The sequence below is a fragment of the Sinohyriopsis cumingii genome, chromosome 2 (assembly GCF_028554795.1).
Source record: "Sinohyriopsis cumingii isolate HCF-2022 chromosome 2, ASM2855479v2, whole genome shotgun sequence".
Classification (NCBI taxonomy): Eukaryota; Metazoa; Mollusca; class Bivalvia; order Unionida; family Unionidae; genus Sinohyriopsis; species Sinohyriopsis cumingii.
The window spans coordinates 7,834,327-7,862,205 of record NC_142962.1 but is presented as its reverse complement, the minus strand read 5'-3'; the positions used below and the strand labels follow the sequence as shown (position 1 = coordinate 7,862,205).

The 27,879-nt window shown below is 34.5% G+C and overlaps 1 protein-coding gene across 1 annotated transcript in view; it reads left to right on the top strand.

Annotated features, from left to right (window-relative positions):
* Window positions 1-6,306: 6,306 nt before the first annotated feature.
* LOC149804306 (uncharacterized) overlaps window positions 6,307-27,879 on the top strand; it is a 48,992-nt gene continuing 27,419 nt past the window's right edge. Inside the window, exons 1-5 of the mRNA XM_089938650.1 lie at window positions 6,307-6,381; window positions 16,271-16,343; window positions 18,186-18,279; window positions 22,049-22,186; window positions 27,771-27,843. Of these exons, the coding sequence (XP_089794776.1) occupies window positions 6,340-6,381; window positions 16,271-16,343; window positions 18,186-18,279; window positions 22,049-22,186; window positions 27,771-27,843 (420 nt within the window). The 5' untranslated portion in view covers window positions 6,307-6,339. The remainder of the gene's footprint in view (window positions 6,382-16,270; window positions 16,344-18,185; window positions 18,280-22,048; window positions 22,187-27,770; window positions 27,844-27,879) is intronic.

Genomic DNA, 27,879 nt, shown 5'->3' with positions numbered 1-27,879 from the left:
TCAAGCAAAAAGTCAGGATCGAATTGACGACTTATTATTACCTGTGAAGAAAAAAACACAAAACAATGGATACCTGGGAACTTTATTACCTTTTGAACCACAGTTCGTATACGGCTTCTTGGAATCCTGTCGTCTGTGCTAAAGATGAACTCCCTCATCGCAAACCTAAAGACCATCAAGCTTACGTGATCAACACGGACGACAGTCATCTCCCAGGAACCCACTGGGTAGCCGTCTACTTTCCTCAAGAAGGATGTGTGGAATATTTCGATTCGTACGGATTGCCCCCTTTGGAAGACGATATCATCGACTTTATGAGAAGAAATGCTCAAACCATCCGATTCAATAATGTGAAATTACAAGGCACAGATTCCTTGGTGTGTGGACAGTACTGTGTGTATTTTCTGCATCATCGCAGCCTGGGCTATTCCTTAGAACATTTAGTGACTCATTTTGATCCTCGTTCTTCTTCTAGAAATGATGTGAAAGTAGATCGATGGTTTTGTGACCATTATGCTTATCTTTTGTCTCAAGCTAGGAAACGTAGTGTCCATCAATGGCCTAATGATTTCCAACAGTGGAAATCACAATTTCATTCACAACGTTGTCAGCCCTGTTTAAAGTAGATTGTCAATTGAGGAAAAAATGTTTGTGATTTGAAACAATTGTTTGATGTTATATTGTTGGATTATTGTTAAAAATGTTAGAGTTGTTGTTTAGTGTTAAGTGATTTTTGAATAAAAAATGTTGTGTTTTGAAAAAAAATGCCTTTGTCTTTTGTTTAGCTATAAGAATGTTGAACTGATGCTCTTTGATTTCTTACTATCCCTCTCATGACACTCACTGAACGTTGCGGCTCGAAAACCGTGTGGGGGATGTTTTCCTTCACGTCCGCGCTTTGACTTTAAGAACCGGGGGTTGTTTCCAGTCTAGCCATCCATTGTCGACTCATCCTCCTAAGAAGATGTGCTCCAAACTAGCTAAGCTCAACGAAGCCTACGTGAATTTGCATAGGGTCAGACACAGTCTGATACCGAAGCCAGAAGAAATAGAGAATGTGAGAATGTTAAAAGTCACTGAAGACCTGATAGAAGAGCTCTTCAGAGAAGAAATGAACAGGGAAAAAGAAGAATGGACAGAGAAGTACAGACTTCAGAGACAGCAGCAACAGCAGCAACAACAACAACAACAACAGCAGCAACCTGAAGCTGACAGAGGATTTGTCGATTGTCGTATCGACACCAAAGAGTTCTTCTTCTCTTTCCGAAGAAGCAGACCTATCGCCAGAAAGTCTATCCTCAGAGGACATCGCATTCTTAGAAACTAAAAAAGATTGCCATAGCAAACAAAAAAACAGCCCTTTTCAGGGCTACCCCAATACTCTAGAAAAGAAATAAGTATCCATTTGCCAATGTGTGTAGGTAGAGTAGTGTGAAAATAAACACTAACTCTTTCTTAAAAAATGTGAGGGTATGTGTTTGTGAGTTTGTGTGTTTGTGTTTGTAAGCGCTCACGTAAGTTGGTGTGGATAGTAGATTAAAATCATGTTTTTTTGGTGTTTGAGGTGTACATTTGGGGTTAGATTGCCTTGCGTATGTAAATAGTCTATTGAAGTGATTTATAAAAAATTTTAAAATAGTGATGGGTAGCATTAAAAAAGTGAGTGAGTGTTTCTTTTAGGTCCGCGTATTGTTTTTTGGTCATGATCTAGGTAAGATTAATTTTATGTTTTTAGGGGGATGTTTTCCATCACGTCCGCGCTTTCAGTATAAATTGAAATTCGCTCGGCAGTCTAGCTACCCTTGTTGATTGATCAACACCGCCAGAAGAATGAACACCAGAATTGTGAAACTGTTAGAACTCCAGATGCACCTGGAATATGCCAGGCGCATACTAAATGAACTGGCCGCGGAGGCCATTGTCGAAGAAGCAAGAATGAAAGAGGAGGAAGAGGAAAGAAGAAGAAAAGAAGAGGAGGAGAGAAGAAACAAAGAAGAGGAGGAGGAGGAAAAGGAGAGAAGAAGAAATTTTAGAATCCCAGAAACCGAAAATTGGGATTCTGAAGCCACATATCCTGCCTCTGCACTCCCAAGAAGAAAGGTGAAAGAAGACTGGGGAAGAAGATGCGTGTGTGGCGCCAGGCCAGGAAGGTGCAACCATTAGATAGGTGCATCTGGAGTTCAAAAAAAAAAACAACAGCCCTTTTCAGGGCTACCCAATACTCTAGAAAAGAAATAACTATTAATTTGCCAATGTGTGTAGGTAGAGTAGTGTGAATATAAATACTAACTCTTTTTTTTAAAAATGTGAGGGTATGTGTTTGTGTCTTAGTGTTTGTAAGAGCTCAGGTACGTTAGTGTGAATAGTAGATTATGGGTTTATTTATTGTTTCTTAGCGTATGTGGAGAGTATAGTTTTTGGTTTTATTATATGAAATGAGAAAGTAGGGGATGTTTTCCTTCACGTCCGCGCGTTGTTGGGTCATGATCTAGGTAAGATCAATTTTATGTTTTAGGGGGATGTTTTCCTTCACGTACGCGCTTTCACTATAAGAACCCACAGTATTCGTCGTTCAAACCATTCTACAAAGAAGATGGCTTCTAACCAAATTGACAAAATGCAAACACTGTAAGACGTTTTAGACAATTTAGGAATGATGGAGCAGATGTTAATAAGACTCGTTGAAGACCACTATTCCTATAGTCCCCATCGTGTAAAGATGGAAATTAATAACTTAAGAAAGGTAAAGGACAAGATAAGTGGTGTCATGAAAGAGATAAAGGAGGAGAAGGAGGATGAAGAGGAAAGAATAAGAATACGCAAATGGAACGAAAAAATTGAAAAAGAAGAAGAAAATGAGAAGAGGAAGAAAGAAGAAGAGGAAGAGAAGAAAGAAGAACAGGAGAAAAAAAAGAAAGAAAAGAAGAGAAAGAGTGTAGGAGATAAAATAAGAACTTGGTGGAGAAAAAGAAGAAATTAGAAGCAGAAGAAGAAAAACCCAAAGGCCCTTTTCAGGGCCAGCCCTATATCTCGAAAAGAGAATGACTTTTCAATTGCCTACCCCTTTTTTAAATTTAAATTTAAATTTAAATTTAAAAAAAAAATCCCATGTTCAATTCCCCTTGAGGCTAGAGTGACCCAAGACTTTTTCCCATGTTCAATTCCCCTTGAGGCTAGAGTGACCCAAGACTTTTTCCCATGTTAAATTCCCCTTGAGGCTAGAGTGGCCCAAGACTTTTTCCCATGTTAAATTCCCCTTGAGGCTAGAGTGGCCCACGATTTTTCTCCATGTTAAATTTCCCTTGAGGCTAGAGTGGCCCGGGGGGGGGGGTCTGTAATGCTAATTTCCATTGAGGCTAGGGTGGCCCTATTTACTACTTATGATTACTTTACCTGCATCAACGGCAGCATCATGCCATATTGCAACAAGTACCACTGTGTGTAGCACCAAATATAACTTTTCTAACATATCTGCAGAATACAAATATATGTGAGAGCGGAATCACACATGAAAATTCTTCATCGCCGTTCAACATTGATCGACGTGAGGCGAATCCCACGTTGAAGTTTTTATTCATTGATGCAACTTCAGTTCCAGCTGCATTCAACATCGACGTTTTCCAGGCATGATTCAGTATTCCGTCAGTCAATGCTATACGTGGCACTATTAAATAACGTCATGACGCCATTATTAACAAAACCAACTCGATCATCAATTCCATATCATGTATCATCTGCTCTCAAAAGTCTACCTTCGATTTCAATGAATGCCTCAGCGGGCAAGAAATATCTACTTGTATCCTGAACTTGTATGTCGATTTTTCCACGTGCGTCATAAGAATAAAACTGATAATAGCGCAGTTTCATCCTTGAGAACTGTTGCGTCCATGTAAAACACAGACCACTTCCTGCTATTGAATTTGCAGTTATTTTTTGTTTCTTTTTCTGACATGGGTACACCAGCCAACTCTGCTAGTGTTTGATTTGAAGCTTGATTTATTATTTTACTAACATTTGTAGGTATAAATTCTGTGATGGGTAATTTTACTGGCTGAGGTCGGCCCGCCTGCGGTTTGCGTATATTAATCGTGCTAGTCTGTCCTTGATTTCTGATAATGCTTTACTAGCAACATTACCAACAGCACCAATACCTTTATCACGAACAACGTTGATAGATTTCATTTCCAGTTGATTTGCAATCTGTTTTGCTTTTGGGGCTATCTTTCTCAATAGACCCTCAACAACATCACCGAGTCTATCCCCGTAAATCGCTCAGTATGTTGGTAATCGCGAATTTATCACCCTGGTCATGATCGGTCTACGTTGAGCATTTTTTAAGATCATCTTACTTTCTTGTCACTGATCTAATTGCATACCCTCAATCGCTGCGGTAATGATCAACGATTTCATCCCTGAGGGACCGATAAACATTAATGCCCATGATACCGCCTGTAAATCGTTGACAAATATCAGCTGCTTTATTAATGATTCCTGGGGAATTATTACCGGCTCGTTTTTCGCCAATCGAAGTATCTAGTCTGTCCACGTCGGCAAGGACATTATTGGGACATGGAGTAATAAGGCCACTTCCTGTACATGTACAAATACCACTTCAGGTTGTTTCTTCTTCCTCGATACGAGGTGGTCTGAATGACGATTTTCCGGGTGATGATTTACCTCCGGGCCATGGCGCTCATCTAACTTCTTCGACTTGTCTCTCAAAATTGTTAAATTATTTTTTTATATTTATCAGTAATTCTAGGTGTACCACGGAACTTTCGAAATACAAAAGGAACCCAATTTTTCTGAAACACTGGCGGTGTCTGGATCTAATAATTCATCATGATCTGAATATCATGTTGCGGAAACAGCTCTAGTTCTCTCTCGAAGTCGTTTACGACCTTCTTCGGCAAATCGTGCTGGTGGTTTTGGTTTTGGCGTAACACGATCCCTTACATCGCTGACCTCCTCGTGGACTTTGTCAATACTCTTAAATTCTTGTTGTATTTCTTCTTGTAAGTGCGGTTGAGCAGCAGCTATTTCAGCCGGAAGATCACGTAAAATAATTTTTAAAGTTCTTTCCGCGATTTTTTCAGTTAACTTAGCGGTTTGCTCGAACGTGGGAAGAAGACTTTGTGATCGGTTTAAATAATTCTTCTGTATCCTCTGCAAATTCCACCCGAACTTCCTGACGCTCTTGTATTTTTCTTTGACAGAATCATGGACTGGAAGATATTTTTTAATTGTCTCTAGTCGCTGTCGAGCTAGTTTAGATGTGTGAGATTCCATCGTTAGTGTTATTATTGATATAATAATGATTTAATTACACCACACAGCAGCATGGAGATGCACATTAATAATGAGATTTCTATCATATATGAAATAGACCTCATGGTTTTCCTTGAGTTCTTGTAACTGTTCCTTAGTTAGTAATATGCCGTGGCTACCAGTACTTTTTACATGTAAAGTTACATCAAACTTTTCTGTATGTGGCATGTTAAAATTGCTCTTATTGATGATTCAAGCATGTGTTTATTTGTATATATTGTGGTGCGTACATATCTGCAATTCGAGCACATTCATAATTTAATTTTCTTACAATGGTGGTATTAATATGTTCCATAATTGATTTTCGATCATGTTTTATTTCAGTAATAAATACTTTTTTTAAAAAAAGCTTTCTGCATTGTTCCAGAGTCAATAATAATAATCTGTCATCTCCTCTAAATCCAACAATAAGAGATATTCCTTGAGGAAATGAATCAGATGGCATATAATTATCACGATCTTTTAGCACATAATCAAAAACTTCTTTGTTAAATATTTTAACTCGCACATTAAAATATAGTATTATATACGTAACTGTATAATTATTTGTTAAAATCAACATAGAAACATAAAATTCTAACAAATAGAGACCTCAGTCGGTTAGAAGTTTCGGTTTGGCGTTATAGATCTTGCATTTTCATTTTTGTAGGAAGCTTTATTTTCGCGAATGGACTCTCCTATAAAGTGGTCTGTTCACTCCATGCTGCTATATTTGTTGTCATTTTTTAAAAAATTTTTAAATCATATTTTGCAATAATTTTCTGCCTACGATATTCGCAAATTGCCAAGACTATCGTGCAATTTCGTATTCCATAGATAAGCATCTTTATGGATAATTCTCTTTGGCGGTAGATTGTTCAGGTTTTTCCAATATTTAATCAAACTAGATATTTCTCTCGGGTGCATACTTTTAGTTGAAGGAATTACGCATACAACTTAAAACCAGTCAAAATTGGAGTTGTCGTTCATGTATTGGTGATTTCCGTTTGCGTTTGGGTTAAAATTTACAGAATGCCCAGTAAAAAGAAGAAATTCAATTCCAGATTTCCGCCGGTAAATATGAAACAATAAACAATATTAAAATTGCATCTTAGTGCACGATTTGAAACAATAGTGGAATCAATTGGCTTCCGAATCGCATTGCTTATGGGCACAACTGCTATGCTCAGCTTTACAGTAACGCTTGTTGTAAGACTGCTGTAGAGAACTCACTGGGTTGCTTTGTTGACAGTAGATTTTTTTCCTACGAGCTACTTAAGGCGTTGGCGTCAGCAGATTTAAAAGTATACACATATGGACACCCTCACTTCACTGAGATTTTGTTTTTCCCTATAACATTGGCTGGAATTGTGATGGGGCCACATTCATTTGCATTTGTTATACATGTACATTAGTTTTGTCTTCTTGGTTACGTTAGTAGTTTAGCTAAGGGTTTGCGCTTTTGGCTACACTCCATATGCTTACAGTTATATCTGGAATTATGAAACTTAGTGAGTAGATGCAATGTGCGTTTTGGACAATGCTAAGACTCTTACCACAAAAGCATGTCATTGACCCATATTTCACACTTCACTGACTTGGATTTACTTTCGTGTTTCATTTTTTTCTTCCTCTCATCGTATGATCATACTAGAATTATGAAACTATTTGATTGTAAGCATCTTCTTAGGGATTGTCCCAGAATTTATGTATGTCATCACAATAAAGTTTGTACAGTGCTCTGGTTGGCAGAACTATGAAAGAATGAGTAGAAATAAAATGCAAATGTTTTACCAAATGAAGTGCGTGCTCACTATATGCAAAAGTTAAATAGCATTAAAGATTATAAAGGAGTGTCTATACTGTATAAACTCAAATCAAGATGGGTAAAACTTTTCGTATTTGTTTATTTTGTTGTTATTATTATTATTATTACAAATAGGATTGCTGTTATTTATTACAAAACATTCTGAAGCAGTGTCATTAAATAAGATAATAGAGATAATTTTCTAATATATGGATTATATATGATTATATGCATCCAGAGTCTTCTTTAATAGCAATTCAAGTTTACTGTTATCATTATTTTTTAATAAAATCTGCCTTTTTATTTACTTGCTATCTCGATATTTGTGATAATGCTATTGTTATCAACAGGTAAAATTTGCTTCGTTTTGTTATTGAAACTAGAACAAATCAATTAACAAGGTAGTGACCAGTTGTAAAAAGTTGGTCAAGTTCATACATTCAGAAATTATCATTATATTTTAGAGTTATTATTATACTCTAGAGAGTTTCTAGAAACAGATGAATAGTCAATAATATTCCACTTAGTTAAATAAAATCATTTTTTTACATATTGCCTGTCATTATTTTTATTGTGGTATTAATTTCCTGATCTAGTGTTACTTGTTTCTTAAGCAATTTGTACTCTCAAGACTTTAAGCTGTATCTTTGAAAAAATCTCAGCCTAATTGCACCAAAATCAGTGTGTTTGACATGGGACTGTTATCAAATAATTATTGATTTTATGAGTTCTGGAATTAAAACTTCCCACAAAAACAGGTTTGTTTTCAAAGTATATGCTAGTAATTTAGGATCCAAACATATCCATTTCATCTTTGGTATAAAACCTTGAATCTGATGGAGAAACATAGAAGCAGTGGTGTCAGATTGAATGATAGTTTACAGAAAGAGAAATATAATTACAGAAAGAGAAATATAATTCTTTTGACAACATTGCAGTATATAGTCAAATATTGAGTAAGCTGATTGTCTCTGCCAACCAGTCCAGGAAACCCACCACATGACCATGCTCGGTGATGTCACAGTGGCAATTACTATTAGTACCATACCCTTTCAACACATGAAGGTCACTGTTACCAGCAATAACAGGATTTCACATTTGACTGGCTTTGGATATTGAAGTTTTTCAGTTAAATCACGAGCACATTTTTCAGTCCTGCATGCATACTGTTATATATTCATTAACTTTTTTTTTTTAGTTGTTCATGCCAGAACAAATAAAATTTGACTATGTACACACATCTGCTTTGAGTACCACAGGTATTTTTTTATTATAGCTTTCCAAAAAAGGGTGCCTTTTGGGGGAAGAGAGAGTTTTGGATAAGCCTTTTGAACTTTAATCGGGCCATGCTTATGATTGATACTTAAGTACTATTCAGTTATTATCGTGTTTTTACAGAATATTAGAATTTTTCAATACAGTTACAGTAGAAGTGAAATAACATTGCCTGCACATATAGTAACTCAATCATGGGTGTTTTCTTATAAAGTGCTGCACAGTCTTGAACTCTTTATTATGAACTCTTTATTTTTCAGTTTGATCATTTTGAAGCCAGCCTTTTTGGTTGGAGTATAAGCTGTGTGATTATACATTTTCTTCAGCATTCATGAAATTGTCACTCCAGTTATTCGTATTAGATGCTGATGGAAATTCACATTGTTTTTGTCCTTAATTTAGTCAGTCATTTTGTGTTTTCTCTAAAATCAGAGTAATTGCATTTAAATCAGGCCATCATTATTTATCAAATTTATTGTTCTTGTATTCAGCATGAAAAAGTCAGACAACTTTAAATCTTCATGAATCACTTGCTTAAAAGCTATTTCAAAGCAGAAAATAATCTTGGTCATTTTGAACATTGCCAAATCACCAGAATTATAAAATCATGTATCTGCATTTGCCTGATAATCAGGACACAGAGCATGAAATAGCAAATGATAGAGATAGATACATGTGTGTGCCTTTTCCAAGGCATTGCTGATGTTTTTTTTTAATGCTGTATAATATTTTATTGTGAAAAAGGTACCTGAGCTCAGCCTGGAGAAAACATGCCACACCTATATCAAAAAAGGTCACAGATCTACATTTCACATTTCACTGCCTTGTGTTTATTTTTTGTACTTTGCTCATAGCTATTTAGTTGTATTTACAGTGCATTCTCGAAAATTTGCAGCCATATAACTTGCAAACCCACTTATAACTTGGGGGGCAGGCATGGATCACATTTTGTTCTCTCCTAGAAAATGTCAGAACAACAGACCCATATTTGTTGTACATGAAGAAAATTTGCAATCAAAATTCATAAAGAAACCCTGATATATTGCTTGTTTTATTGCAGATAACTGGTTAAATTTGATTCTACATCATGAAATTTTTGACTAATAATAGAAATCATAGTTTGTTCATTTTCTTTACACACAAAAAATGCCCAGTACACTAAATAACAGTGTCACTAATGCCTGCTAGAGGTGAGTATTGCCAGGAAAAAATATATTGCAGTATATCGCAATACAGTATGTTTGTATTGTAGTGTGTTTAAGTGTGAATTGGCCATTGACAGCATTTATGATTCTAACGTTAATTTTGCTTATTTTGTACTGTAATAATGAGCAATTTCCTTGCATAAAATAAAATCTTAACAAGAAATTAAAATTATGTTACTTTTATTTCACCAAAACACCCACTAAATATAATAATTGCATAAATGATTTAGCAAACAATAAACACATCAACATGAGTTAAAACTTCTACAGGAGGAAACAAATATTTACAGAAGAGTTGATGATTATTTTGTCTGATCAGAATGGTCTTTTGGTCAGCCACCTAAAACGATTAAATAGTTCTTATACTGCAGTACAGTCCTGACAAGGAACAAAATTAAGTTAAAACAAATACTTGTAATAATAGCTGGGTGTGAGGAGGTGTTGGTGGCAAAGTTGTGTTGTTGAAATTTGCTTCATGGATGCCTGCGATAACCCCTTTGCTGACCACAAATCACATTTGTTATTTTTTATGGAGTCTGGAGGCACATCAGTTTCCTTTGCTTACCACAGACTCGACAGACTGCAGTGCAATGCTAAAAAAATCTGATTGCCTGATGTCTGGGGCCACTCAAATTTCAGACTAGGCTTCTCCTGCGATCTTTCTGACAAAATGTGGAATTTTATTTTCAAGATATTGAAAGACTTAAATATTTATCTCTATGTATAGCCCTAGCCTTACTGCTTACTGTACTTCATTGATGGCTGTAAACTTTGTGTACAAAGAGAAGCATATGACCTATGACTGGAGGAATAGATTGCCTGGGTTACCTATAATTTTTCTGCTTGTTTATTTTGCTGGCAGTAAGACAAAAATGTAGTTTTTAAGTCCATCTACCAAATATATTGTTACATATTTGAATGATATCGCTTTTGAAAATAAATTGATTTTTAAAACAAAAAGAAAGAAATGCATAAACCAGCCATAACAATTTTACTGGAGATCTTAACTGTTCCAGCTGTCATTGCAAACTGTGCAGTGGTGCGTGGCTGAGTCATTGGACTATAATAATAATAATAATAATGCTTTAATTTATAGAAGGTGACTCATTAGTCAAGGACTATTCTCCATTGAGGCCCTTTTATGGCTAATGTGTGCACAACAAACTGTTAATTGATTACCTTATTGATGTAATCTGGAGAGTTTAGGCCAAAATGCATGATTTTTTTAGTTATTATAAGTAATAAAGGGATCAAAATTGGTTCATTATGGCTTCTGGGACTTTGATTAAAAATTGGCAGTCCTTTGGCAGAGGTGAGATAAAATGGAAAAACTGACCTAAAAATGATTCCCGCAGAAACACTATAGTAAGTAATGTAGCAGTATTGAGTGGCAACCAGAAAGTTGAAAGACAACCTGTATAAAGTAAATTGTGCTTTGGACGCTAATGGAAATCAACACTGCTGATCCAGTGAGTAAGGCAGATTTTGAGAGAGCAATTGCACGATGGTTGACATCAGGACCTGGTGGAAAATTTTGCCCTATGATATATTTTGAGATCTGCATAAACACACAAATCTGTTTAATATGATTTTGTTTATTTCTTTTCATATTTAAAATATAGCAATTGCAACATTGCTTAATCATATTTCCACAGTCCTATATGTAGATCTGACATACCAATAAGTTTCTATTTTGGTATATGACTCTGTGTTCTTAAAATAAGTAATAGAAGAGAGCCACAAGCAACAAGTTTTGTAAAATTCAACAAATAATTTATTTCCCTAGAATACAAAGTGAAAATGTAAACAAAAGAAACTTATGGTATTGTAAATTAAATTGCAAATAATCTTAGGATTATTAACACAAGCCTTAATGAATAATGTTATGAATAAACTTTGGTGGTATTCCAAATAACTTATATAATAATGCTGAAGGTGTTGACATGCCTGTTGTGGCCAGTAGTCTCTAAAATACTAATGTACCAATGGCTTGAATTGTAATGATGTGCCAATATTTTTTTCTTAATGAATCTCAGTAATACAGACCAAGAAGTCCTTGTTTGAATTCACTATAATTCCAAGTTAATGTCTCTTTCCAAGAATATTATAGGGCAGTTTGTATTTCCAGACAGTAATAAATAATTTCACCCAATCAAAATCAGAATAGGACAATAATAAATAATTTCTGCCCAGATGTTATTGCAGGATTTAATAATTTTTTCAGTAAGCAAAATTGTATAAAAAAACTAAGTCTCAAAAGAAGAGCCAGGCTGTAGGACAAAATTTCATTTCCAGAACAATCTAAGCTATAATTAGGCAAGGTCTATTACTAAAATTATACTAAAGAACATGATAAACATAATGTCCTTGACTCAGACTAAGATAATAATCTTAATATTTAACCTACACTCACAGAGAAATATAAGCTATGTATTGCTTACAGAATAAAAAAAAAAGTCATTGATTCTGGTCAGGTAGACAATGAACTTGATTTTGGACAAGGTCAGATACAGAATACAATTTTACATAACCCATAGCATTATGAGTAATGACTAATGAGTTTAAAAACCCCACAAGAAACAGTGCAAATTAAATAACATAGCATTTGGTGACCTTTGGAATTTCCAGTCCAATTATTTTTAGCATCCTATCTGATAGAACATTACAAATGCATGTTAGGGAGAGTTATTGTTACTAATTTCATTTTCTGAATGACGTGCATCGCATTCAGAAATTTCTTAGTTGTGAATTGATTGTTGAAATGGGGCCAAGAAAAAACAATGTCTTTTCTATTGCATGGTTTTGGATCCTTTTAACATTATATACATTTAATGTGGTTTTAATTTTTACTACAGTAAAACCTGTCTTGTGAGATCACCTGTCTTGAAAGACCAGGTTCTCTTGCACAGATTTAATGGTTATATAGTGCTATGACCTGTCATGAGAGACTATATTTCTTTGGCAGAAGGGGTGGTCTTTCAAGACAGGTTATACTGTATAGTGGAAAAAAGTGCTAGGATCAGCAGAAACAGGGAGGTTAATCAGATAGTGTAGCAAATAATAGTTACAATATAGGACCCTTTTATACCGCTCCAGTGGCCAAGTGGTTAGAGCATCTGCCTCTGATGCGGGAGGTCGTGGGTTCTATCCCCAACCAGGTCATACCAAGGACTTACAAAAATGGTACTAACAGCTCCTCGCTTGGCACTCACCATTAAGAGGTTAGTGTTAGGAGTGGTTGGCCTGGTGTCAGAGTAATGTGACTGGGTGGGACGTCATGCTACATGTCTGCGGCATGATGCCCCAGTGCTAGACATCACTATAAACTGCCACATATCAGACATCATAACGATATGACTGAAATTTTTTTAAAGCTACATTAAAAATCAAAATCACATCACACATCACATAGGGCCCTTTTGAGCACACAGAATTTTTTGTTAGGATGGATAAATTTGAGGTAGGGTTTGTGGTTCCTTTAAAGTCACCTGCCCTGTATGTGTGTTTAAAAAATCAAATCTTTGAGTAGTTTTCATTGCAGATGACTTTCCAACAATGCCACTTGTTGATGAATATATGCATGATAAGGGCATTAACAGACCCTCATGTATGGTCAAATATAATGCACATAAAGGCCAGTGCAGACGACACAACATGAGATCAGCACTAAATAAAGATTTGGTAAAAATGTGTAACTGTTGTGAGCACAGTGGTACGAAGATAAATGCAGCCAAATCAAAAGCCATGATCCTAAGTAGTTGAGCAAGAGTAAAAGCAGAGAAAAATTATTTCAAAGTAATGATAAAGAAATTGATATACAACAGTCTGAAAAATGAAAAACTACTTGGCATCATGATAGACAATATCTTGTGCTGGAAAATACAAATTGATAAGGTCATTAAAAAAGCTAACTCACTGCTTTATCTCTTAAACAGAATAAAATCTTATCTCCCTCAAGGATAGAGTAAGATATTCTACAATGCATATATCATGCCAAACCTAGAATTTTGTTGTTCTGTTTGGGGTAATAATGGTACAGAAAATCAGGAAAAATTACTGAAATTTCAAAAAAAGAGCAGCTAGATTTATTCTTGATGCTGATTTAGATACACCATCAACAAATCTTTTTAAAAACCAAAAGTGGCTTCCATTTCAGCAGAGAACTCAGTTTCAAAGGGTTTACTAGTCTATAAATCTTACATGGATTGGCTCCTGATTATCTTAAATGTAACTTTACATTTGTTGAAAATGTACATATATATGAACTAAGATCCATCTTAAACAAGAAGTTTTATTTACCTAAGCCCAATTCAGAGATTTATAAGAAGAGTTTTGCTGTTTCTGGGTCAAAGCTATGGAATTCCATACCACCTTATATAAAGTCAATTCACTCATGACAAGCTTTCTAAATGCTTCTTAGTCAACATCTACAGAAAGAACAATTTTCTTTAGTACTTCTGATCTTTTAAAACAGTTATATCGTGTACATGTCTGCAGCATGATGCCCCAGTGCTAGACATCATTATAAACTGCCACATTACAGACATTTGTTAAAGCTACGTTCAAAATCCAAAAACACATCACATTGTATACTCAGCTATAATGTTTTATACGTGTTGGATACTGCTTTTTGCATGAATCCTGTATGTACTCATCCTTAAAGCCTTGTGCATATTTTATTGTATTAGTAGATCAATTATCTAGTGTTTAAAAGCATTTGTTGTCAAAAACACCTCATATTGTAAAATTGTGCATTGTCTTTGTACAAATGTAAATGTAGGAGGCCTCATGGAAGATTAGTCAGTTGACCAAATGAACTTCTTTAAATAAAATTATTATTATTATTATTATATAAATCCACCATTGGGACTACCAGATGTATCAATACTAACTTGATATTATCTTAGAATCATCACATTAGCATGTGAAATTGCCCGGTTTCTGACTACATAGTCAAACATGGAAACACCCAAGGTTGTTTCTACATCGATGAAGTAAAATTGACCGACAAAACTGCCATGATAAAGTTTCTTGTAAATTGTATAGAACAACCAACATTTACTTGACCAGCAAAACAAATTTTCAGACTGATATTAATCATAATTTATTGTAAGTGTCAAAAATGTTGGAAGTATGACATAAAAAATATGACACAATAGACAATGAAATAAGCAAACTTGGCCCATTGCAGAGGTTAGTTTTTAATTAATTTTTCCAGCTAGTCATCAGCACACAGCCACAGAGACAGATACACAGACACACAAACAGACAGTTTACCATTGGGGTGCGAAGTGATTTTTACCAATAATGCTGGCATAGTTTGAACCCTATTATTATAATGATAAGCACGAAAAACTCTTTAAATGTATAAAAGTGTACATTACAACTGTTGTTTACATTTTGATAAATAAAATTGTTATAGACTTAATTTTTTTGTAGTTTTCTTTAGTTTTGGGCCATGTACTGCTTTACAGTGAATCAAACAAAACTTTTTATGGCAAACAAAAAGTCAATGTTTTTAGCAGTTTATTTATGACGGATGTTATTGTGATTTTAGTTTTCATAATAGTTCATTTTGTGAAATCACTCATCCTTACCTTGTCGTCAGTAATTTACATTATTACAAATTTACTACTTCCTGTCTAGCCTGCTGAGATCATTGTTGGAGTAGAATTGATCATGATTTTCTTTGACAAAAGCAAAAAAGAAAGTTGTCTGGTTTTACAGTAGGTCAACATCACAAATTAGCTTTATTTTCACATGTTTGACTTAATGGGCAGTATGAAAAATGCTTCCACACTGATAAATTGTTTAAAAATGTTTTCACTTTGAATTACAGTTGATTAATTTATTATTTCTTGCATCAGCTTTGAACTGATTCTTGTGCTGAAGAGTCATTCTTTTTCTAGTCTTTATATGTTTGATAATCAGGAGAAGAACAAAGTCCAGCACTAAATCAGGAGAATTTAATTGGTATTCTCTTTGTTGTGACATGCATCTTGTACATCTTGTATAGGCACGACTCTGACTCGTAGCAGTTTGTGCAGAATGTGCCCTTTTAGAAGCCACTAGTAGCTGATTTGTATTGTGAGGCATCATTTTTCCCAAAAAAACTGTTAAACTTGGAAGGTCTAAAATCTAGACCTAACTTTTGAGCTTAAAAATGAAATTTTCCTGGCCCGTCTAGCAAAAATCTATTTTTCACACCTGATTTTGCACACTACACTTGTAATTTTACCAGAAACCCTGTAAACCTGAACATATTACAAGACTGATGGGATTTTTACTGGCCTCATGTTTTTTGTTCCAATTTTTTTAATACAGAAATAGGCATGATGCTATATTTACATAAAAATTTATAAAGTGTTGATCATATTAATTGCTAATTGGTCATTATGAACTTTATACCGTTTAAGTTGTCTGCATATTATTAGAAGCAGTAACAGGCAAATCAGTGCATTCCATATAAACATTTATGGCAAAATTTATATAATAATGCATTGTGTACTGTATCATTTTTTGTTGCAAGTAATTGTGACTTTTTTCACCACAAGGTCTTGGGCACATTGTCTAAACACATGACCATGTGAATGCTTTTATATTGATATGGAGAAACTGACAAAAAATGGATTACCATATTTCACATTACAGCCGCTATTATTATTTTTCTTATCAGGCTCGGATAAAGAAGATTATGCAAACAGATGATGATGTCGGAAAGGTAGCTACCGCAGTGCCAGTAATAATTTGTATCCTTTTATTGTTTATGATGTTTACAGTCAAGAACATTTTGTATCTGTTATTCCTCTTTTAACAGAGCTGAGACTGAATAAAAATGTTATAAACACAGAACAGTTAATGTCAATGATTGTGATAACTTGCATATTACAAACTTTCCATTGTTTATGCTCTTTTATTCTCCATACTTTTGTATAAAAAATTGCAGGTTAGAAAAAATGAAGACAAAACAATATGTCATCTTTTAACCTTAAGCCCCTTCCTGAAAATTTCAAAAACCTGAAATAATACCCTTGTGTTGAAAGATTTGATTATGTTCTGATATTGTTAATGCTTTTCCTGTTATGTTGATAGAATTCTTTGTTTCAGTTGTCTGCACTAAGTGCACGAGAGCTTATGCTATACATCAAATGTCATTGTCAACATCAGCATTAGTGGTTTATGTGTAGGCAAGCTTACCTGACCTCTGAGAGACCCATTTCTTGTTTGTTGTATTACCTGTAATTAAGGTTGCTTCAGGACTAGATACAATGGTCAATATATCATATACTGATTTCCTCTTTTACTGATCAACATTGTTGAATGTGTTTAAGGCCATGGGAATGATATATTTGTTACTCATAAAATAATTATCATTTTCCAGATAGGTGAGTTTAGAGTACTGCAGATACAGTAGACCTTTCTGACATGTCAATCAACCTTGCATAGCACCAACTTTCTTTGGCTGATGGATGGGTTATCAGCATGGTATTGACGTTAGTAGTTGTATCATGTTACGTACATGTGTTATGGATGACTGATGGACTGTCTTCATGATGCTGACATTAGTAGTTGTATCATGTTACGTACATGTGTTATGGATGACTTATGGACTGTCTTCATGATAGTGACATTAGAAGTTGTATCATGTTAATGTAGTGTGGATGACTGAGATGGACTGTTGACATGATCCTAATGTTAATAGTTGTTTCATGTTAAATATTGTGGATAGGTTGTGAATGGACTGTTGGCATGGTCCTGATGCTAGTAGTTGCATAATGGTACATATTGTTGATGTCTAGTGGATGGTCCTGGTGTTAATAGTTGTATCATTCTATATATTGTGGATGGCTAATTGTCGAACTCGAAGCATGGCCTTAATTTTAGTTTATAATATTAGATATTGTGGATGGCTAATTGTTGAACTCGAAGCATGGCCCTAATTTTAGTTTATACTATTAGATATTGTGGATGGCTAATTGTTGAACTCGAAGCATGGCCCTAATTTTAGTTTATACTATTAGATATTGTGGATGGCTAATTGTTGAACTCGAAGCATGGCCCTAATTTTAGTTTATACTATTAGATATTGTGGATGGCTATTGGATGGGCTGTCATCATGGTCCTGGTGTTAATAGTTGTATCATGCAATATATTGTTGATGGCTAATTGACGAACTGTAATCAGCATCCTAATCTTGGTAATTTGTCATATTGTAGATGGTTAATGGATGGATTGTCTGCATATTCCTGATGATAATAGTTGTATCATACATGGATGGCAAGTTGATGGGCTATTGGCATGGTCCAGATGTTGGTAGTTGCATCATAGTACAAATTCTGGATCAGCATGGGGGAACTATCTCCACAACCTGGTCTAAAATGTAGGAAATATATAGAAACTTTGTACCACATCTCAGAAATTACTGTATTGATCCACTCAAAACTGTGAGCTTAATTTTTTTGTGTGGACCGAGTAATAGGTATATAAAATTTCATATTTTATATGCATGAGGAAAGAGTTTCTTAGGTAAGAGAGTTTGGCCTTTGCCTTGAGGAAATTTTGTAAAGGTTTGTTCCTTAACTGCTCCCCAGCTAGAGCACTAGAGTTATTTATAGAATCCCTAATATTGAAGACCAATGAAATCACCCAAGCGAGGAATGCAAAGACGCTGTCGTGTACACATATGTGAGTATAGTACATAGTTTGGCAACATCATTAGCTAAAAGAAAGTAGATGTTTTTCAGAGTTTTATAACTTAGTTGAATACAGAGGTCTTGCTAATATTATTAAACTAGGAGTCCAGGACTCCCATTTTGGTAAAAATAGGAGTCCCACCATCAAAAGTTGCAGTCCCTTCTTTCCTACATAATCAACACAGACGTGAGTGCATCTATTTTTAGATGGAGAGTTTTTCCTAATGTAATCACTCACTGTAATATAGCTTCATTATAACAGTCCATTGACAGGATTGCAAATTTATTGTTTATTTATTTGAATACGTACTTGTAGTAATTTTAGGCAAATAAATAGTATCTGATTTGCTGTTTTTTCCGTATTTTCACAAATTTGTGTCAAGTCAGAAAACAGTTTAGACCTTAAAGAGCATCTCGCGAATTCCACAACATAGCGATGTCCCATATGTTTCTGACCTACATAATTTGCATTTTAAAGTTAAATCTTTAATAAAATAATACCTAGGCTTTGGTTTCAATGATTTGTATATTTTTTCTGAATATATTTGTCAGATGATTTAAGAAAGCAGACAGTTGAATAAACTGGTACATCACAGACTTAGCGAAGTCTGCCATTATTTCCAGTTAGGCCTACTGGTTCACTTACAGTTTCAAACTAATTTTATGACAAAATAGTGTATAAGAGGCAGTTAATATATATCCAGATCACCGATTCTGATCTTAAAACACAAGTTTGTATGTTTTATCATCAAAGGATAGCATGCAGGAAATTGATAGTTGCTACCTTACTTGGAAAAGGGTTAATGGTCAGTCAGCTATCAAAATATAATGCTTGTGAATGGGCAAGAGTTTGTTTGTCAACGTAATTGATATTAAAAACTAGACCTAGCTACAGATGCCTCGATGAATACATTTCGCTACAACACTAGAACTAACCGGGCTAAGGCGAGGGGCATTTAAAAAAAAATGGTGTGGTCAGTCAATGTACCTCTTAAATGATCACAGGGCGAAGTCGTTTTCTCTTTCCTAACAGAAGAAGGAGAAGTTTACATTTTTAGGCGACTTGTCACCCACTTACGAATGGCATTTTGTCTAAGTCTCAACATGTCTTGATTCTGAGGTCATGTGCACTGCTTCTTCCGCTACATTCGGAAATGAACACATTAACAAAAACTAAAGTTGTTTATTTGATGTACTTTTATAAATGACCGCATGTACATCGCTAGGTCTTAATTTTTTTGTACTTTTGTAAAATGGCAACATGTATGTACATCAAGGGGTCTTTCAGTCACTGAATTCTGTCATTGTAAATATCAGCACAGCTAATTGATCAACACATTTTACCACAAAGCAGGTGGCTGAAGCAGGACTGGCAATAGTCTGGTTCCCTGATTAGTATGCTCCCTGTGTTGCACTCCGCCTGACTTAGTATAGTGGAGTGCAACGCTATGGAGCATACTAAGCAGGGAACCAGACTAGACTGGCAAGTCTTTGAATTTTGCCGCACACCTATTACATGCGTATGAGGACTCCCGTCTCAGTGATTTTCTGCATCCCAGATTAAAAATTGGCGTCCAGATATGCATAATTAAGCATTTCCGAGATCTCTGTGAATATGTGCTGTATCTGGTTTGAACCATTAAAATTTGGCCGTTGAATATATCTCAGTAAAGTTCATGTTCTGAATCTCTGCTATTAATGCATGTTTTACAAATGGATTGATAAATCCATACAGCGTAATATTTTGGAGAAATGTTCAGCTCTTGAAAATTACTTCAGGCTAATCATTCTTGATGGAATTTTTTTGTGAACATTTTGTAGAAGGTTTAGACGAAAGTTAGATGGCTGGTATTATGTCTGCTTTGGCTACTAAAAATAGTGAATTTGTTACAGCTGCTGTTCTGCAATAGTGAGTAAATATTCTGATGGATTTAGAATTTAGATATTGAAGATTATGCTTCCACTGTATGTATTGCATCAAATGCTTGATTTTTACTACTTTAAGCACATAATAATAAGGAGTAGAATAAGAAAATGCATTTATTATTGATTTTCAATTAACTATGGGAAAAGTTAAAAACTCCAGCATTTGACAATCATCTTTATATAAGTTCCTACAGATTTTGAATGCATTGTCAGTTGCCACTTAATCTTATGAATTGTCACTGACCATGTTCTTTCTGCTTGCTGGAAACTAGCCATCATACAGCATGTTCCAGTAGCCAATGCAATCTTCCCATGACCTGTTTATAACATGACTGTCAGCTGAAGTGATAGTACATGATCTTTTGGGCAAGCGCAAACATAACATGCCTATATTTAACATGAAATATTTGGCTTGAAGGGATGTCAATCCTCCATATCTAGTGGCATTATGTCCGTTCTCCTTTACCATATATAGACTGTATTACTAATTATAGTAACATATAGTACTATATTACTAAAGTTAGTAACAAAGATTTTTCATATGTCAGGGGAGACAACTCAGCTTTAGGCAACTAATTGGATCTGATAGTAGTTATTTCCATTGGATATTTGTTCCACAGATTGAAATACGTTCAGCGATAGTAAAAAAAACACCTTAATGGAAATTATATTGTTTTCTCAGATAATATTTCAAACTTTAATGTAAATTCTCCTGTGATATACCACATTCTGAAATGTATAATACATACTTTTTATACCTATCTTTCCAATTATCAGGAAGAGGTGCACGTTTTAAGTAGAACGAAAAAAGTATTTTTCCAAGTCCATCTAATGAGTCACTGCGCTGTATCTGCCTTCACATCACATTCATATCACACACACACACACACATATATATATATATATATATATATATATATATATATATATATATATATATATATATATATATATATATATATATACACATAATTTGTTACATTGTAATGACGTTATTTGCCTTATATATTAAATAATCAGTTCTTACGAAACCTTGATTGTTCTGTTCTTTGATTGCTAATGATAATGAAATCCATTTCATTAACATTGCTGTATGTTTTTTTGTTCTCTGACTCAACTGGAAATGCACATTAGCAGCTGGTAACTTGTTTATCTGCTCAGTCATGAATTCTTTGAGCAATGCAAAATACATCATAACATTGATACATATTGTGAAACTAAAGAAGTTATTGGATCAGTTTTGCAATTGTATACTATTATTTGGAAAATGAACTTGGTTCTTTGTTTTGTTTCTCAGTCACAGTATTTGATTCTTCTTTGTGACTCTACAGTGATGACTATTTAACTGAGTTTTTTAAGGTAATCTGTGCTGTGTTGACATGCCCAGCATAATAATGATGGTTGTCTGAGTAAGAATTAACTTAGACACTGAGATATATTTTAGAGCTCTTGTACTAGCCAAAGTAAGCATAAATACTGGACTTGAACTTTCACATAGCATCAGATGATCATGTGATCATTTGATCTTTAATCTGAATGAATATAGTCCATCTGAATATCAACACTGGCCACATTAAAGAGTCCTACGATAAGAGAGGAACTTGTCATAGCCACAGATTAAGGACTGACAGACAAGAACAGAAGCAGTCAAGCAATGTTTATTGCAGACATATCAAACATCATGTAACAAAGGATGATTAATGCACTAACCAAAATGGCGGAATGTTGTTTCATAATGAAAACTGAGCAGAATCATCAATATTTTAAAATGTAGGAGTTTTCATGCACATCATAAATACATTCATCATATTCATTCTTCCATCTTGCCTTATCAGAAAGCAAACCATCCATTCTGAGAAGAAGTTTGATTTTTTGCGAGATCTAGTTGCCAATGTCCCTGATCACCAGGCTGAAGAAGATGGGGAAAATTCTGGAATGAATTCATCTGATTTCAAGAAGATCAAAGTTGGCAGGTATATCTCTATAGTTAGGGTATTTGTTAGACTATTTTCTATTTCACTTTCATTGTCTTTCATGTTACAGTCAAAAGAAAACATATCTTGGAATATTTTTGTCTTTATGCTTGATTCTTTTACTTTATTTTCAGTTAAGGACAAGTTTAAGTAGGCAAGATAAATATTCAATTAATAATCCAAATTTGGCATAAGCAGTGATGGAAAAATTATGCATCCTCCAAACATGGAGAAGAGTACATTGTACTTTGTTAGCTGTGTACTCTGAAGTCTGGAAAATCTAAGTACTTGTAATAGTGGTATTATATTTAAGGAGTTAAAGTACATTGTGACCCTGCTATAACAAGGTAGTTTGGAGCCACAGAACACAACTGCGTTATAGACCAAACCATGTTATAAGCAACCAGGTTAGTTAGCTGAAGAAAATTATGCATGTACCCCCAAAAATGGGGGAATAGGTAACATATGCAGGCACAAAAATACGTTTTTCATTGGCACAGTTACCTTCTTAAATCGATGCATATTAAATGAGAAACACACCTGCAGTGAAAACAGAGAAGGCATATTTAATATTTTACTTTATTCAGAGAACCAGGCATTGGTACATATATGTGTATACTATTTATATATACATGTCTAATGTATAGCATAAATAGAGCATCAAAACCATGTAATCACCTGCAAATCTCATCACATACATTGGCTCCACAATACAAGTAATTCCATCGCAGATATGCACTCATAGATTTAAAATGTTCAATAATATTGTCACAGGTCATATAGTTCAGAATTCATTGGAAAAAAATAGCACAGTCATGTAATGAATGATGAAGCACATTTACATTTCAGTACATCCCAAGTCAGTAAAAGTTAGTTTGTGGTTTTAGCCACTGTTGGTGGAGTTCATAAGCATAAACATTTTTCCTGCAAAAAGGAAACTTTCACGGCACAGTAAACGTGTTCTAGTCACATTGGAAAATGAAACAGTCCATCAGATTCCATTGCCTTTAATTAAGTTTGGTACTGACTTTTTTTGAAGAAAGGTTCTTTGTTTTTATTGAAGATTGTAATCAGCTTTCTCTGATGAAGGGTGCATGCATTATTGAAGTCACCGCGAAAGGTCAGCTTTGAAGAACCAAACAAATGCCTGTTTCTTATTGTGGTGGCAACATCACATAATCGTATTGCATGATTGAGACTGATTTTTTCTTCCCATTTGTTTAATATGTTTTTATTGAAATCAGTGCTTTAAAGGTAATCTGTTTTCTTTGAAATTTCTGGAAACTTTTTTTTATCTGGGTATATTTTTAAGAAAGGAATTTGGTTGATTTTACTTACTGTTCCTCCCTGCCTATTGAATAGATGAACAAGTAAGATATTTTTTCATTATTTTGTTTTTATATTTGTGCAAGCAGAGTGATGCTGCCTTCCATGCATGTGTCAGAAATTTATAAAAGGGTAAATGTTTTATAGAGAAGCAGGGGTTCTGGTCCGATGACAGGGATTACTACAAAATATGTGTGTTCAGAAGGATTTAATTTTGAGAGACAAGAAGAGGAATTTTACCTAATATCCACATACAGATTACATTTAGACCTGGCATTACATGTAATACCATCCTTAATTATTTGAACCAGGCATTACATTTAGCACTACCCTTAATCATTTAAACCAGACATTGCATTTAGCAATAGCCTTGTCATGTGAACCAGACACTATCCATGATCATTTGACGCAAGTATTACATTTAACGCTATCCTTAATCATTTGACCCAGGCATTACATTTAACACTATACTTGATCAATTGACCCAGGCATTACATTTAACACAATTCTTGATCATTTGACCCAGGCATTACATTTAACACTAGATCATTTGACCCAGGCTTTACATTAAACACTATACTTGATCATTTGACCCAGGCTTTACATTAAACACAATTCTTGATCATTTGACCCAGGCGTTACATTTAACACTATACTTGATCATTTGACCCAGGCATTACATTTAACACAATTCTTGATCAATTGACCCAGGAATTACATTTAACACTATCCTTGATCATTTGACCCTGGCTTTACATTTAGCACTATACTTGATCAATTGACCCAGGCATTACATTTAAGACTATCCTTGATAATTTGACCCAGGCTTTACATTAAACACAATTCTTGATCATTTGACCCAGGCATTACACTTAACACTATACTTGATCATTTGACCCAGGCTTTACATTTAACACTATACTTGATCATTTGACCCATGTTTTACATTTAACATAATTCTTGATCAATTGACCCAGGCATTACATTTAAGACTATCATTGATCATTTGACCCAGGCTTTACATTTAACACAGTTCTTGATCATTTGACCCAGGCATTACATTTAACACTGTACTTGATCATTTGACCCAGGCTTTACATTTAACACTATACTTGATCATTTGACCCAGGCATTACATTTAACACAATTCTTGATCAATTGACCCAGGCTTTACATTTAACACTATTCTTGATCATTTGACCCAGGTTTTACATTTAAAACTCTACTTGATCATTTGACACAGGCTTTACATTTAACACTATACTTGATCAATTGACCCAGGCATTACATTTAACACTATACTTGATCATTTGACCCAGGCTTTACATTAAACACAATTCTTGATCATTTGACCCAGGCTTTACATTTAACACAGTTCTTGATCATTTGACCCAGGCTTTACATTTAACACTGTCCTTGATCATTTGACCCAGGCTTTAGATTAAAACTATCCTTGATCATTCGACCCATGCTTTACATTTAACACTATACTTGATCATTTGACCCAGGCATTTCATTTAACACAGTTCTTGATCAATTGACCCAGGCTTTACATTTAACACTATTCTCGATCATTTGACCCAGGTTTTACATTTAAAACTCTACTTGATCATTTGACACAGGCTTTACATTTGACAATATGCTTGATCATTTGACCCAGGCTTTACATTTAACACTATACTTGATCATTTGACCCGGGCTTTACATTTAAGACTATCCTTGATCATTTGACCCAGGCTTTATATTTAACACAATTCTTGATCAATTGACCCAGGCATTACATTTAAGACTATACTTGATCATTTGACCCAGGCTTTAGATTAAAACTATCCTTGATCATTTGACCCGGGCTTTACATTTAACACTATACTTGATCATTTGACTCAGGCATTACATTTAACACTATACTTGATCATTTGACCCAGGCTTTACATTTAACACAATTCTTGATCATTTGACACAGGCTTTACATTTAACACAATTCTTGATTATTTGACCAAGGCTTTACATTTAACAGTATACTTAATCATTTGTCTCAGGCATTACATTTAACACTATACTTGATCATTTGACCCAGGCTTTAGATTAAAACTATCCTTGATCATTTGACCCTTGCTTTATATTTAACACATACTTGATCAATTGACCCAGGCATTACATTTAAGACTATCCTTGATCATTTGACCCAGGCTTTACATTTAACACAGTTCTTGATCATTTGACCCAGGCATTACACATAACACTATACTTGATCATTTGACCCAGGCTTTAGATTAAAACTATCCTTGATCATTTGACCCGGGCTTTACATTTAACACAATTCTTGATGATTTAACCCTGGCATTACATTTAACACTATACTTGATCAGTTGACACAGGCATTAAATTTAACACTAACCCTGATCATTTGAACCAGATGTTGGATTTAACACTCATTGATGATTTGAGACCACTCCAGTGGCCTAGTGGTTAGAGCATCCACCTTGGAAGCAGAAGGTCGTGGGTTCAAACCCTGGCCAAGTCATACCAAAGACTTACAAAAGTGGTACTAACAGCTGCCTCGCTAGGCGTTCAGCATTAAGAGGCTAAGTGTTAGGACTGGTCGGCCTGGTGTCAGGATAATGTGACTGGGTGGGACATTATGCGGCATGATGCCCCAGTGCTAGACATCCCTATAAACGGCCAGACTGCAGACATCATAGTGATATGACTGAAAAATTGTTAATGCTACGTTAAAAATCCTGATCTCACACACACACACACACACACACACACACACGCACTCATTGATGATTTGGAGACATTAGATTCAAAAGTACTTGGTTATTTGAAGCATATATTGTTGAACTTCATACTTATTATACAAACTGTTTCAATGAATGTTTTCTTTGGTTTAGTTTTTGCAATTGTATTGTCTAGAAAATAAAAAGTGACTTATGTTTTTTTTCCTCAATAACTTCTATTTAGAATAAAGAAATTTGGTATGCAGCACATATATTTTGGAAAGGTGTACTGAAATATGTTCGTAAAGGACAGTCAAGAGACAGAAAATGAAATGGTAACCCTTTATATGGAGGAAGATTGAAATGTAACTTGACTTTAACCAGTGTTTTATTGTCTGTGGCAAAACTCCTTCCTATTATATAGGAAGATTTGATGGTATAAATACATAACATATGTACTTGCTTATAAATTGAGTCCAACTGGAAACAACATAAATCTGAAGTATCATAATGCTCCTGCAGATCAACGTCTATGTTGTTTTGTTCTACTGATTACTCCTAACAAACTGTACGGACCCAGATATGCATTATGTGATGATAGATCTGGACCTGTGCAGTTTGCAGTTGGACTTGTCTTATGAGCAAGTACAAATGGTATTTTGTATCATTATTCAGGTCCCAAAATGAAATTTTTCAAAAGAGTGAACAGTTGCACATGGAATTCATCAATATTTAATAGTTCACTGATTATATTATGTGACAGCATCTTTTTTGTACAGTGAAATATTTGTTTTCTGTCACATTCAACAGGTGCCTTTTATATAGAAGGCATGATTCACTGTATTCATACTTTTAATTAAACTATCCAGAAGTATATGTACTAGTGCTTCAGCTCTGTCATAACAAAATACTTGTATTCTTACTTGACTGCTTTAATAAATTATTCCACCCCATGTCTGGTATCTTAATGAATTTTCGTGAAAATATTTAACCAAAGTAAGAATAAATTTATAGTATGTTCTGTCCTGACTGGAAGAATAGGGTTAGGAGTGTGTGCCATTCAGCTTGAAAGATGCTGATTAATTTGTTTTAATGATATTGGATATGATTTGCCCACCATCTTTGAAATTTCATTTTGATGAAATATATGATTGAAAATCTTTTTATTTAAAAAAGCCCATTTACCATTTTCCAAGTTGAAGATAGATCATAGATTTGGAACATAGTTTTTTGACATCTAAGCTCAAGTGAAGATTATTCATATTCAAACCTAAGGACAGAATCTGCTTTGTACAGTTTCTGTTTTTAAGGTATAGGAAATGTTCCTTATTTTTGACTTTCTTATGTGTTATTATTGAATGTTGCACAATATTTGCTGTGAAATTTTTTACAAAAAGAAGCATTAAATATTGCAGTTGTAACATCCATTATGAATCTATTGAAAATTTACAAAATGAACTGTATTACTTTGTAATGATTAGAAGACTCCTTTTAATTTTATACCAGTTTCATGTTGTGAGTGTCTAATTTTGCAGACCACGAAAGCCAAGGGAACCTGGAGCTGGTCCAGGTCGACCAAAAAAGAAAAAGTCAAATACCTCATCAGAAGTATGTTTGTTTTTGTTCAATCTAGTTTTAGTTTCA